General features: G+C 41.7%; 1 protein-coding gene across 1 annotated transcript; it reads right to left on the minus strand.

Annotated features, from left to right (window-relative positions):
* Positions 1–3,623: 3,623 nt before the first annotated feature.
* dapk3 (death-associated protein kinase 3) lies at positions 3,624–12,429 on the minus strand (the record flags this gene model as incomplete). Its single annotated transcript, XM_083907933.1, has 9 exons — positions 12,378–12,429; positions 11,168–11,259; positions 8,418–8,778; positions 7,369–7,498; positions 7,160–7,208; positions 7,044–7,070; positions 6,804–6,956; positions 6,672–6,717; positions 3,624–4,157 (listed from the first exon to the last, which is right to left on the minus strand). Exons 2-9 carry the CDS (start codon positions 11,227–11,229, stop codon positions 3,624–3,626), a joined length of 1,362 nt encoding a protein of 453 aa, XP_083764059.1. The 5' UTR covers positions 11,230–11,259; positions 12,378–12,429.
* Between the last annotated feature and the right edge of the window lie 981 nt (positions 12,430–13,410).

The following is a 13,410-nucleotide window of genomic DNA, read 5'->3' on the forward strand; positions in this document are numbered from 1 at the left end:
TGCATTCTTTTTCAATTTTCCAATTTTAGATTCTCAATTCAATATGGAAAGAATGAATGATACACAGAACCAAAACCATGACACTATCCTGATCTTTGTGATGTCACTGTGAAAGGTATTTGATTTATTCAAACATTTAATTATTAAAACAAAACACTACCATTATTATTCCAATGAAATGAGAAAAATACAATCCTACCGACTTCCCATGTGTTGAACCTTTTAGGAAAACCCTATACAAACATAGTTTTCAGATTAAACAATGTCAAGACTACATGGGAACCATGTAGTAAAAGATATGTACATTTATAGATTATATATATATATCTATATCTTTTATGGTTCCATCTTTGCCAACACCGCAGCTGCAGTGACATTAAAGGCTCCTTTTAAAATATTATTTTATGCACATGCTCAATAACTGCTAGAAAGTTCTACAATATTCTTACTTCACCACCAGAGGGCCTTTTTCTACTTACGAGGCAATTTCAATGTTGCACTATTCTTGGAACAAGAACACATTTAGCCAATATTCAAATGTGATGATTTGTAAAGATACATATCTTCTAAATATCACAATTCCCCCCTTATATTTTTCAAACATAAAAAAATTAACTACTACCACCTTCATCATCTAAACAAAAACATTCATCATTCATCATCATTTACAGGGTAAAAAAAACCCCTGAATAATAACGTTCCAATTACCACAGATTACATAAGTTATTACAATAATTCCCATTCACACAATAATGCCACAGTACGACTCAATTAAAGTTATAACTTTGTTTATTTCGGTTCATTTTACAGCTCAGATAGATTACCAGATAGCTGTTTATTTTTTGGACGCTGCTAAAATTCTTTAAGTGCAAAGGAGTACATTTCTCTATTGAAAAATACTATTGGCTATATCATATAGGTTCTATGCTATACATGTGGGGAATGTGTTGCCTGAATGTAAAACTTGCTGGAATGTTTTCAAGTGCGCAGGGATGTCTGAATGAATACAGAGATACAGTTCTCACAGTTTTCCTTTCCATGCAACACTATTTGGTTTACAAGGCTACTGTGCAAAAGTGGTTTTGCGTTTTAAGACGTCGAGCGATATCAATGTGATAGATGGGTTGTGACCTCTGCCCTCTGTCACAGATGAGTGGCTTGCAGAGGCAACAAGAGGTACTGCAGAGATGACGTCATACATTCTCACACCTGGTGATGCTTTCATTTACAGTCTTCACTTTCAGTTATTATCTATTTAGAAGAAACATGTAGTTTCCTATATTTAAGGAATAATTAAAGCTGCAGTATGTAACTTTTGGTAATTTCTGTTAATGATATAATACTTGTTTGCGCATCCTTTAAATCAGGCTCTGATAAAAATGCAAAACTATCAGACCTGACTCCTGAGGGAGTCTGTATACAGCAGCAGTGTGGACAGGGACAAGAAGGGTTTATCCCATCAGAGTTTTTTGAGCCATAGAATTTACTCACTCTCGCTAACTAACTCATCTTCTACCGCTTTATCCTCCACCTGAGGGTCTTAGAGGGGAGCTGGTGCCAATGCAAGCTGACATAGGGTGAAAGTTGGGGTACACCCTGGTCTGGTCGTCAATTTAGAGTGTCCAATTTGCAGAAGAATTAAATTCTGAAAATGTTCACGGGTGCTTCCTTGCGTTTTCAGTCAAACTCCCAACCTTTTTGCAGCCATCTCACGTTAAGAGTGCAAAATTGCTGCTGCCTCAGTCTGTCTCGACATAAAACCAATCATTTCCACAGTGCGTAAACAGGATCTAACCACTGTTCTGCCAAGACGCAGAGAGGTGTGTGCTGAGAGACTTAATCAGCCTTGTGTGAAGTCATTTGACAGTAGTTTGACTCCAACAGACATTTGGTAAAAGTTACGCACCAAGACTTTAATACATATTTAACATACTTGAAGTATGTATGTAGTACCAAATGACATGATACTTTTCCAGTAAAGTTTTGAAATTATGGACCTGTGAATGAAAGCATGGCCTTCCATCTAGTAGGGGTGGGAAAAATAATAGATTCTTCGATGCATCGTGATTCTCTCTAGAACGATTCCGAATCGATGCGGATAAGTTAATAATCGGAATTTTAAAAAATTGAATTTCTTCGCCTGCTGCAACATTCTGTTCGCTTCGCTCGCTGCAGAGCCAGGGTTTCCCCCGGTGTATTATAAGCCTAGCGGGCCGCCAGGCTTTACTTGCCCCCGCCAGGGTTTGCGTTGCTTGTTTATTTATTTAAAATATATTTTTTTATACACCTCGGCTTTTTCGCACCCGCAGCGCACAATGGTCCAGGTGCCGATTGAAACCCAAGTCACACTATCAAGTGCGTCATTATTACGGTTACATCGTTCTTGTCAATAAAGATATTATATTTAGGGATGCACCGATAATTCGAAACACAGCTACAACACGGTGGAACAGCACCTGTTAAACGCTGGAAAGTCTCTGCGCAAAAGTGAAACTTGGCTGCGTGCGGCACAGGTTATGAACTCCCCGCGACATTCACTTCACGTAATTCCCTTAATTACAGCGTTGTAAGTGTCTTCTTTCACAAAGATTAAGACCACGGAGTGAAAACGATGAAAAGTGCGCTCTGCTCTTCAGAGTCTGTCACCACGTTTCACTCAGATGACCTGCACTTCATCGTGACTGTACTCCATCCTCAACATAAAGATCATTATTTTTATGTGCGGATAAAACACGTAGAGAAATGATCCAGTCTGCTTTAGATATGAAATGAGCGTTTGGAGACGTAGAGGAGCGACAAACGGCGCAGGAGAGGGAGAAGAGAACAGCGCAGGGGCGGTGCGCAGAAATAAAAGGGCCGTTTGTCTGCACCAGATGAGGCAGATGAGGGGGCACTACCACTATTATATTTATGTTGCTTTATCTTACTTTTAAATGAGTAGCAAAGTATTAAAGTAAAAAATTGTTGCATCGAGATGCATCGATAATCGTTTTAGAATTGAATCGTTGACCTCTGAATCGTAATCGAATCTAATCATGATGTGCCAAGAGATTCCCACCCCTACCATCTAGTATGCTCAGAGTTTTTGTTTTTTGCATTCTTTACAGTCAAAAACCCACCCAAGCATGAAAAAGAAATCTAATATCAGCTGAAATTGAATCTAAAATGCATGTCAGCAGATAAATAAATACCAATGATTTCTGTGAAAACCTGACAAAATCAGCTGTCACAATTTCTCATATAATCTGTTAACTGACTTTTAAAGCTCAAGGAAATTCTAAAGAGATAATCAGGGTAAACAAAAAATGTCTGCTCCATCTGCAGCTGAATTACAGTACATAAAAAATCTCTAAAATTATAAATGAATGGATAAAACACAGGAATGAGCCTCCTTGAGGTGATTGGTAGAGTACATGGCCTCTCTGATTCTTGCTGGTTTTTCCAAGCATGACCAAAAAAAAGATAGGAACATCTTTCCTGGAGGGAAGCAGCAGAATAGCTTATGATAACAAGGACTCACCCACTCAAACTCTGCTGTGCGGCATACATGCAGCACACATGCAGAGAAGACGGGCTGGAGGATACTTGAGAGTAAAAATGTCACTGTAGGACATCTGCCCTGCTCACAGCATGCTGCCAGAGCTCAGCCTGTCCTCTGCAGATATGGATTTCACCAGCTCCTCTACCCAGCGGACCTCAGACGCCACCTGCTCAGCCAGGACCTCGTAGCGGTTTTCCAGGCGTCCAAACTTGCGCTTGAGGATGGTGGCGGCCTGCATGGTGATGCGGGCATCCTCCTGACACTTCTTGCGCTGCACCTGAGAGCGCTGCAGCTCGTGGCGGATGTGGCTCAAGTCGCTGGAGATGCTCTGGTTCTCTTCCTTATACCAACTCTCCTTCTCCTCGTAGATGGACAGCAGTGCTGCTACGTCCTCTTGGCATGAGCGCTGGTTGCGCTCCAGCTCTTTCAGGCCTTCCTCTGCCGATGCAATCTCCTCCAGCACTTGGGAAAAGCGCTCGAAGTTGACGTAGGTGTTGTTAGGCGGCATGCTGGAGTGAGACTTAATGGTGTACTCTTTCAGACGAGTGGTCTTAAGGCGACGGCGCTCAGGCTTGTGGTCTCTCTCTTCTGGACGCACATTTCGTCTCTTGATCACCTGGAGGAAAACAATACAAGTACGAAATAAGTACGGTAATTTAATGGTTGTTTTTCTTGCAGTTAGCAGTTGCACTTTGTTGGCAACACCTTAACCGCACTGCTACCGAGTGGGAAAAGTAAGGTAATGGAAAATTAGCAGATTGTAAATAACCTTAAATATATAATTTCTGCATTTAAATATCTATCTCTGAGAAGATGAATGTCTAACATTTCAAACATGTTTTGAATCCATAGAAATCATTATTTATACATAAGACCTTTTCATTAGCTTCCGTGGCCTTTTAATGTTTGCTTTGAGGAGCTGCTGCTATATTTTACAAAGGGCTTGCCTTTGAAAAAACGCTACAAATATAAACGTTTTAATGCTCTAAAATAAATAAAATGCAGGACTCTTCAGTGTGAAGCCATGCATCTACTGATCCAACAAATATTTAACCCTTTGAAAGGAGTACATGAAATGTGTTTCTGACACATGACAGATAGAGCCTAACTTGCTAGTTTTATGTTCTTCAGTAGCAAACAGAGAGAGAGAGAGCGCAATGGGGGAGGCTGAGTTGTTGGCCAGTTTGTGTCACTTTTTAAAAAAAATTAGACCTATGTGTAATCTTGAGAGAAATAGCAGACAGACAAGGGAGGTGTGAGACAGATGGGGAAAAGAGAAGAGGGAGAGAGGGAGAGAGACACTAGATAGAAGTTAGTAGCATAACACACTAAGGCAATAACGATAACATTATAACATTAACAACACCGATATGCATTTGTATAAGTACAGTACCAGTAGTAGTACAGTACAGTAGTATTTGTTAACAACCACATATAGAAAAGGTGATCTTGTTTACAGCGGCTGTATCAGTTTATATTGGTTCTATCATGAACCAGAATGTGTATCCGTATGTCTGTGTATTCATGCATCCATGTATATGTATGTGCGGAGGTTGTCACTTGGCGTGGTCAGGAATCCGTGGTGAAAACCGAGTCTCCGCCCTTCAGCCCCCCGGGAGAAGACCGCCAGTAACCCAGGCACGTGGAGCGTCCACCGGCCACCCGGGCCAGGAGAGACCCGCAGCCGCCCGACTCAGGGCCAGCTGCAAGTCCACCCTGCACAAGACCAGGGCAGGGAGCCGCAGAGTCAGAGCCCCCCCCGCCCAGAGCCCGCCCCGAGGGGGCAGGAGGCGACAACACCACGGGCGCAGGCCAACCCACCACACGCCCAGGCAGGTCCTGAGGCCCCAGGCCCCCAAGGCAGCCCAGACCACCACCAGAGACAGCGGAGCCTCCCCCAGGCCCCCAGGAGGCAGGACGGAGCCCGCCACAGCTATCCCCAACGTCTACCCCGGAGTTAACCACACGACTTCTCCCCCAGAGGGAAGCAGGCAGAGGCTTATGTAGGGATCCCAGCCAGGGGCCCCCAAGAAGCAGGAGACAGCAGGATCCCGGATCCGCTTTGGGCAAGCCCCCCCGCACAGGCATGGGTCAGAGGCTGAAAGATCCCTCGGCACAGGGACCCACCGTCCACCCAGGGGCCAAGACACCCAAAGCCAGACCCCGCCGCGCGACGGGCTCGCCGCCCACCATCGCCCCTCCCAGGAGTCATGGCAAGCCACAGCCAGGTCCCCCTCTGACAGCCGACCCATCCATCCCCGCAGCTGCCCGCGCCCCGGGGCTCCACAGCCACCCGGGTGGTCCCCCCATGGCGTGGTGTGTGTATGTATGTGTGTTGTGGGATGTGTGTATGGGGGATGTTGGTATCTAGCGTGCATTAAAAATTTGGGGGGAGGATGAGGCGATGACACCCCGCTGCTTGCTGACAGCGGGGTTGTTGATATGTCCCAACATTATGCCTCCCTATGACTACAATCTCAGATTGAGTATTTCAACTCACGAGAGTCATAGAATATGGCAGAGTGGTGGTCAACATGTGTGACCAGTACACAGACACTCCTTATGGTCTGGTCAATAAAAGGGCACACCAAAATGTGGACTTTTGTCACTTGTCAATATGCCACAGATGTCACAAATCATGAGGGGAGCGTGCCATTGGCATGCTGAGTGCTGGGTTGAGCGTTACAGCTGTGGCAACACAACTGAATGTGCATCATTCCAGGCCACGATCGACAACCTGGTGATGTCCATGCGTTATTGAAGTTTGTGAACTTGGATCATCGACCCCCATTGCCATTACTCCAGGACTTTTGTTTTGAAATTTATCCTAATTCTCGCAAATTAAAGCCACTTTTATTGATAAAGTTGTACTGTTATTTTTGGATAGTTACTCTGTTTTGTCACATAACAATAACTACAAGTTTTTCTTTGTGAGTTTATATTTTTGTTGAGTATATTATAATAATCTAGTCAATAAGATTCCCCTCTCAGCAGGTTCAGTACATTAAATGTGTCTCAGAAATATTTTGAATTACAGTAAAACATTTAATACAGTGGGCTGAGGTGCAACATGACTGGTGAATGTTGAACTGCAAACAAACAGATTAAAAACTTCGAATAATTCACACACCTTAATCCAGGGATGCTCAAGACTATCATCGATTGTCATTCTCTTCCTGAAAAAGAAAACAAAATTAAAGTGTTCAGACTTTGACGTGTTCTCTCTTTTACTTTTTGCTTTAAGTTGCAAAGATCTTCTTACTTTGGATCTTTGACCAGCAGACGGCGTATGAAGTCTTTGGCCAGCTCACTGGTGTTGCTAAAGTACTCCTCATCAAAGTCATAATTGACGCCTGAGATGTTAGTCAGTGTCTCCTGTTTGGTCTCACCCAGAAATGGAGAAGCACCGCTCAACCTGACAGACAAGGACTCAGCTTTAGATCTTAATGTGGAGGAGTGAAGTGAGTTCTGTGTTTACACATGATTCAAAAACATGACTCACAAAATGTATGTGATGACGCCGATGCTCCTGCAGAGAAAAGAAGTTCCGCTCATGAATGGAAACTGTCACATATATCACTGTACAGCTTCATAATAAAAAGCATGTAGATATCTTACCACATGTCTGCCTCCAGTCCAAGTGGCTCGTAGTTGACTATTTCTGGCGCTGTGAAGCACAGAGTAATAAACGCTTCAATTTAAACCAGATGATCTGAAACACACTTCACCCACTTCCCCCCCAGCCAACATTAAACATGAACATTAAAGCCGACTTTCAAACGTTTCACTTGCAAAATAAATACATGAGAGGTGAAACAGAATCTCACCGACAAACTCTGGTGTTCCAAAGATGTTCTTGAACTCATTCCCCGCTTTAATCTGATGAGCGATCCCGAAGTCAATCAGTTTGATCCTGGGGTTTGGCACATTCTTGTCCAGCAGCATGATGTTCTCAGGCTGGAAAAATTCAAACAATGAGCGAAAGAAGACTTTTTACTATTTAGCACAGTGAGTAAATATACATTAAAAGAGACACAGAGTAACATTTGTGTAGAGCTCCAGTTAACCTGATGAATTCAAACTCAATATTTAAATGTTCATTTGGGAGGTTTATTGGCAATTGGCAATACCTTATAATAGTTTGGTTTGTTTAACCATTTCTTCCCTGACCCTCTTTTTTGAGTCCCTGCTCGAAAATGACATGCCCAAACTACAGATAACACTTGTGAGATTCCACCAGAGGTGGAATAAGTTTCACTGTAGATGTCACTGTGTCAGAGTAAATGTACATGGAACCCAGCATAACTGAAGGATATTGCATTTTAAAGCAAATATCACCTTTGAAATACGCAGTAGGAGCTTAAAAACACATGGAGGTCATGTAACAACACATGGACATGAGCTGTGCAAAGTCTGATGCTGCTGAAATGAAGCAGAGTGAAATTACAGAGGTTTTATTAAAGAGATGTCCAGTCGTTCTCTCTTTGAGCACAGTTCGGCACCATCTGTGCCATTTGAGATTTCTTAGGTACCAAATTATTAAAAACCCATTTAATTTAATTTACATGTCACTACAGGTCTAAAAAGAACTTGTTTTGAAAAAAAAAAAGTATGATAACGCTCATGGACTCATCATTACGACTTTACCAAAGGTTCAATTTTGGGGTTTCAGTTTCCCTGCCGTAATAGAAGCTGCAGTGAGTCCTGTGGTATAGATGGAAAATTACTCTCAACACAGAAGTGCTACATACTTGAAAAGCTACAGCCTAAACATTTCCTAACACTGAAACTGAACTTCTCATCAGAGTGTCATTCACGAACGTTAGGCACTTTGTGTCAAATAACACAAACTGTCTTAACCACAAAGACTGCTGACCTTGAGGTCAAAGTGGGCGATGTGTTTGGAGTGAAGATAGTGAACGCCGTCCAGGATCTGTTTGAGGAACTGAGTAGCTTCCTCCTCAGTGAGGGATTCTTTCTCAGCCAGGAAGTCAAACAGTTCTCCTCCGGACACCAGCTCCAGAATCAGGATCACGTCAGTCTTGTTCTCAAAGATGTCGTGCAGCGTGATGATGTTGCTGTGCTGAATCTCTCGCAGGATGTTGACCTCGCGCTCTATCTCTTCACGGCTCACCCCCCGCCGGCTGGACGACAGTCTCCGTTTCTTAATGAACTTGGCGGCGTACTCGACGCCTGTGCTCTTCTCCTTACACTTGCGGACGATGGCAAACTGTCCGCTGCAGGGAAAAAAGATCAGACTTGGTCAAGATGAGAATTCAATAATGACAGTAACATGAAGCTGGACAAATAAAAAGGCTCATCTAATGTAACTGGTGACTTCTTTTAATTTCTTCCTTCTCTAAAATGTCACCGGTTACGATACATATTGAATTCTTAGCTTCATCGCTTTGGACGATGAGTGTTTTCAACATTTTATGATGTTTCAAATTCATTTGTGGGATTTCAGGAGGCACTGAAGGTCAATGATATGATATAAAACCTATACATCAACTCATTTACAACAGTAATCAAAATTATAAATCTAACCTTCTTCAGACAACTGAAAACGTTGGCCACTGTGGTGACAATATTTCAAGAAGTCAACTCTTTTACAATTCTACCCCCCCAAAAACACATACAATGTTGAAAAATTTAACTTGAAAAACATTACAAGGGTTAAAGGAAACTTTAAGCCCTTAAGCTGTATCTGATAAATGACTGAGTGATAAGGACATCATGGCTCTGAACTTGGTTACACAGGGCTAAACAATGAATTTAAGAAAATAGCAGTTGACTTCAAACAAACGAACAAATGTTAACATAGCTATTCTTGGAACGCCACATTGATTTTTCTATTCATTTGTTCAACCTAAACAAGAGTTATCCCTAACCTTAACCATAACCAGTTAATGCCTAACCCTAACACTAGCCCAACCAAAAAATATTAGCCCTATATGTAACCAGTTCATCAGAAATGTGGTTCAGCGACATTAGGACAATTTTTGTCTCCATGATGACTACTGGTCTTGACAAGGTCAGTGTTTATGCCAGAGAAGGTCCTAAAGAGGTGACGAATACAAATACACACACACGTTGCCCTCTCCTTTAGAGACTACACCACAGCAAAAGGTAAGAAGCAGTGATGTCATGATTTTACTGCATTACTGCAGAATAAAGTAGTGCAGGTACACTATTGAGTAAAAGCCACTCAGATTTGCCAACTAAATAGATACTGAACCTTTTTGACACAACGTTTCTGACACGCATTTAAATACAGCTCCTCACACCTGCCAGGGTACATTAGGAGTCATGGTGACTATTTCATGGTAATCCATGTACTCCTTGTACTGTGCTTGCCCTGCACGTACCAGAGTGACAATTATACAGTGGCCTCTCTAAACCTGTAATATCTGGGCCATCCGCATCTTGTATGAACATAAACATCTTCACGGAGGAGAGCAGGGTTGTTGTTGTTGTTTTTATGTTGTTTTATATTTATATTAATGTAAAGTATTGTATGAAATGTGACGCTATGCTGCAAATAGCCTTCCCTTATTTTGAAAAACCAACACCGGAGTCACCACCTGCCTGTCTAGCTACTGCGGTCAAGCCATCCAACACATCGTGAACGATAGTCAAGCCAGCCAACCCAGTTTTTTGCTGTGCGTGATTATAGCAGGTTCATGGTAACAACGTCTCAGAACTGGTTTCAAAATAAAAGCATCCATCGGATACATAGCGAAAGACTACCATCTAAAGCAGCGGTCCCCAACCTTTTTTGCTCCATGGACCGCTTTAATGTCAGGAAATATTTTCACGGACCGGCCCCCTAACGCTCTCTGGACGCTATGGTAACGCTTAAACGTGCCTTCAAAATAAGATACACAAAACAGCTGTAAACGCTTCATTAATGTTAATATATTTGTTTCAATCGCTGAATGAAGCCTGTCATATTTGGAACAAGAGTCGGGAACTCAAATTGCTTGCACAAAACTTTTGATCAGCACTCAGCATTTGTTTGTTGCTCATCAAAATCAGTATGCGCAGAGAGCGCGGGCGGGCGGGAGAGAGAGAGTAATGAGTGCGAGTGAGTGAGATCTGCGTGAGAACTAATTGGCCATTAGTTCATTTACTTATGTTTGTGTAGGAGTGTAGGCTGAATACGTTGCGCAAGTAAGCGAGTTTTGCGACGCACTCCTTGTCACTGAAATGTGTTGCCAGTGGTGACTTCTTTTCTGAGAGAAATCTCTGCAGCAGCTCTCGCTGCAAACACTCTGGCCAGCGATCTCCCTCGAGAAAAGACTTCAACAAGAAAAGCTTGAGCAAGCTCACAGCATGGCATAATCAGTTGTATGTCAGAGGATTGACAAAAAAAATCATTATCGACAGAAAAATGATCAAACTGAGTGAGCTGAGCCAGCTTTACATCTCAAACTTGGAGGACACAGAGTTCAAAATGAATTAAGCTTAATTAATGACCTTCTGCAACCGCGCATCCGCAATGTTTGTAAACAACCAAGAGCCCTATTGGCAATTTGTGTAATGTGTAATTTCACTACGCCTGTCACTGTGTTTTGCTTTTTATTTATGAAACGTTAGAAGCAAAAGTAAATCAGTTCAACATACCTGCCAAGCTCCTCTCCCATCTCATAATACATCTCAAAATCCTCTTGTCTGAATCCAGCCATGATGTGATGGGGGTGATGCCTCTAGATCCACTGCAGTGAATGAGATAAGGCTGTAAACCTAGAAACTGGCAGAAAGTGGAGAGGAAATACTAAACAGACAATACAGTCACCAATGTAACAACACCATGTACCTAGACCTGAGGGGGTTGTTTCACAAAACACAATTATGAATTAAAGCAGGATTTTCCAGTTATCCTGGGTTAAGGGAGGGGGTGAGCAGAGGAGCAGTTCTTTGTTGTAAACTTCAGCCTCTCCTCTAGATGGCAGTATAAACTACTTACTTCACCTTTATTTTGAACTGCACTCACTCTCATGTGAAAACAAGCAATGCATTCTGGGAAAATCTCAATATTGAGGGCGATACAGCTCTTAAACTCGCCCCTCAACTAAATTTTTGAGATTGAGGGTTAAGATTGAGGGTTAAGCAAGGAATTGGAATTCTCATCTACTTTACCTCTTGTTATTAAATGAGTTCATCTCCTCCTTATTTTGTTCTGAATCTACACTCCACCTCTTGTTATTACCTGGGTTTATTTCCTCCTTATTTGGCCTTAGTGTACACAGCTTGAATTTTTCTGAGACTCTGGGTGACGTCAGACATCTGCTGCATACCAGTCCTACTGACATCACCTCCTGCCCGGACCATGTATCCGTGACTCGATTAAAGGGACCAAGGTTTAGCCGCATCCTCGAGACTTTGCATCTTGTTTAACGTAACTGATATAAAAATATGTCGTTAATGATGAAAATGAACTTTCTAATTTCTAAATCTAGCTGATAACACACTGGCGAGAGCTGTAAAAGATGTGGAGAGGCGACTATTCCGCTTGTGAGAGTGGACATTTCAACAGGCGATTTTCAAGAGCAAAGGCAGCATAAAGATTTTATTTAAGCCACGACCTGGTACAAAAACAACGCAACACAAGCTTTTTTACAAACGGAATAATTCAATAAATTAAGGGAATCCACCAGCAACGGACGACGGCTAACGTTAGCCTAGCTGCGTTAACCACCAAGCATACGGTATAAGCAGCCCCCGCTGTTTTACGATACTTTTAGGAAAATATACCGTTGACGGTGATTCTAAACTGTTAACAAAATAGATACACATTTAACAATATGACATTTAGAAGAAACGCTTCACTTACAGTACAGTTGTCTACGAGAGCTGCATTCTTCCGTGGAGTGTATGAAAACTCGACACTGTCAAGTAGCCACAACAAAACACTGAACATCCGGTCTTCATCTTCAAATTAAAAGCCTCTCCGAATTTGACAATTTCCTGGCTCTTGATATGTGTTTGTCCATGTTTTCTTCTATTTAAGAAGAAAGAAAGTCCCTTGAGATGGAAATATATCTTAAAGTCCAATGTGCAAAATGTAAAGGATTAATGGATGAAATGTAAAATATTACACCTACACAAGTTTGTATGGGAGCATAATCACTTGAAAATAAAAAGTGCTTGTTTAAAAAGTTTCACATTTCTTTTTCAATTCAGAAATGTTGTTGTTTTTTGCATAAAAATAACAGAAAATCAGCAATTCCTCAATTACTCAGACCAGACCAGCCCATAGCATCTATATCTAGCATATGTAGGGCAGATGATCCACTGTGGCGACCCCTTCAGGGAGAAGGCGAAAAAAGAAGAATAAGAATAAACGAGAACAGGTATACCTGTGGCAGGTGATTGATTGTACTTGAAGAGTCAGAAGCACTTATGTACGGTGGCCCTGAGTTGCAAAACACAAACGCAAATCAAAAAACACAAACACAAATCCAAAAACACAAACACAAATCACAATAAGTGTGATCCTGCACTGATTTGGGGCCAGCAGCTGAAATAACATGGAAGCTATTGAGCTAAAATGCACATTTTTACTGTATTTTGGGTATTAAAAATTAAGAAAAGCATTAAAATGTGTTATAAAGAGGTGTGTCTCATACAGCAAGTGTAGCTCTACTGTCCTACACCGATTTTTAGGCAACAAGAAGCTCATGAGGTAATGTTGACATATTAATTAGAGGTAATTAATTTGTTAATTGCTAATAAATGATAATGACAATATTACCTCATGAGCTTCCTATTCCAGTGTATGAAAGTAGAGCTATACTTGTTGTATGAGACACACCTCTTTTTTTAAATCAGATTTTAATGCTTTCCTTACTTTTTATACATTTTAA

Source organism: Microchirus variegatus (genome assembly GCF_963457635.1).
Source record: "Microchirus variegatus genome assembly, chromosome: 21".
Taxonomy (NCBI): domain Eukaryota; kingdom Metazoa; phylum Chordata; class Actinopteri; order Pleuronectiformes; family Soleidae; genus Microchirus; species Microchirus variegatus.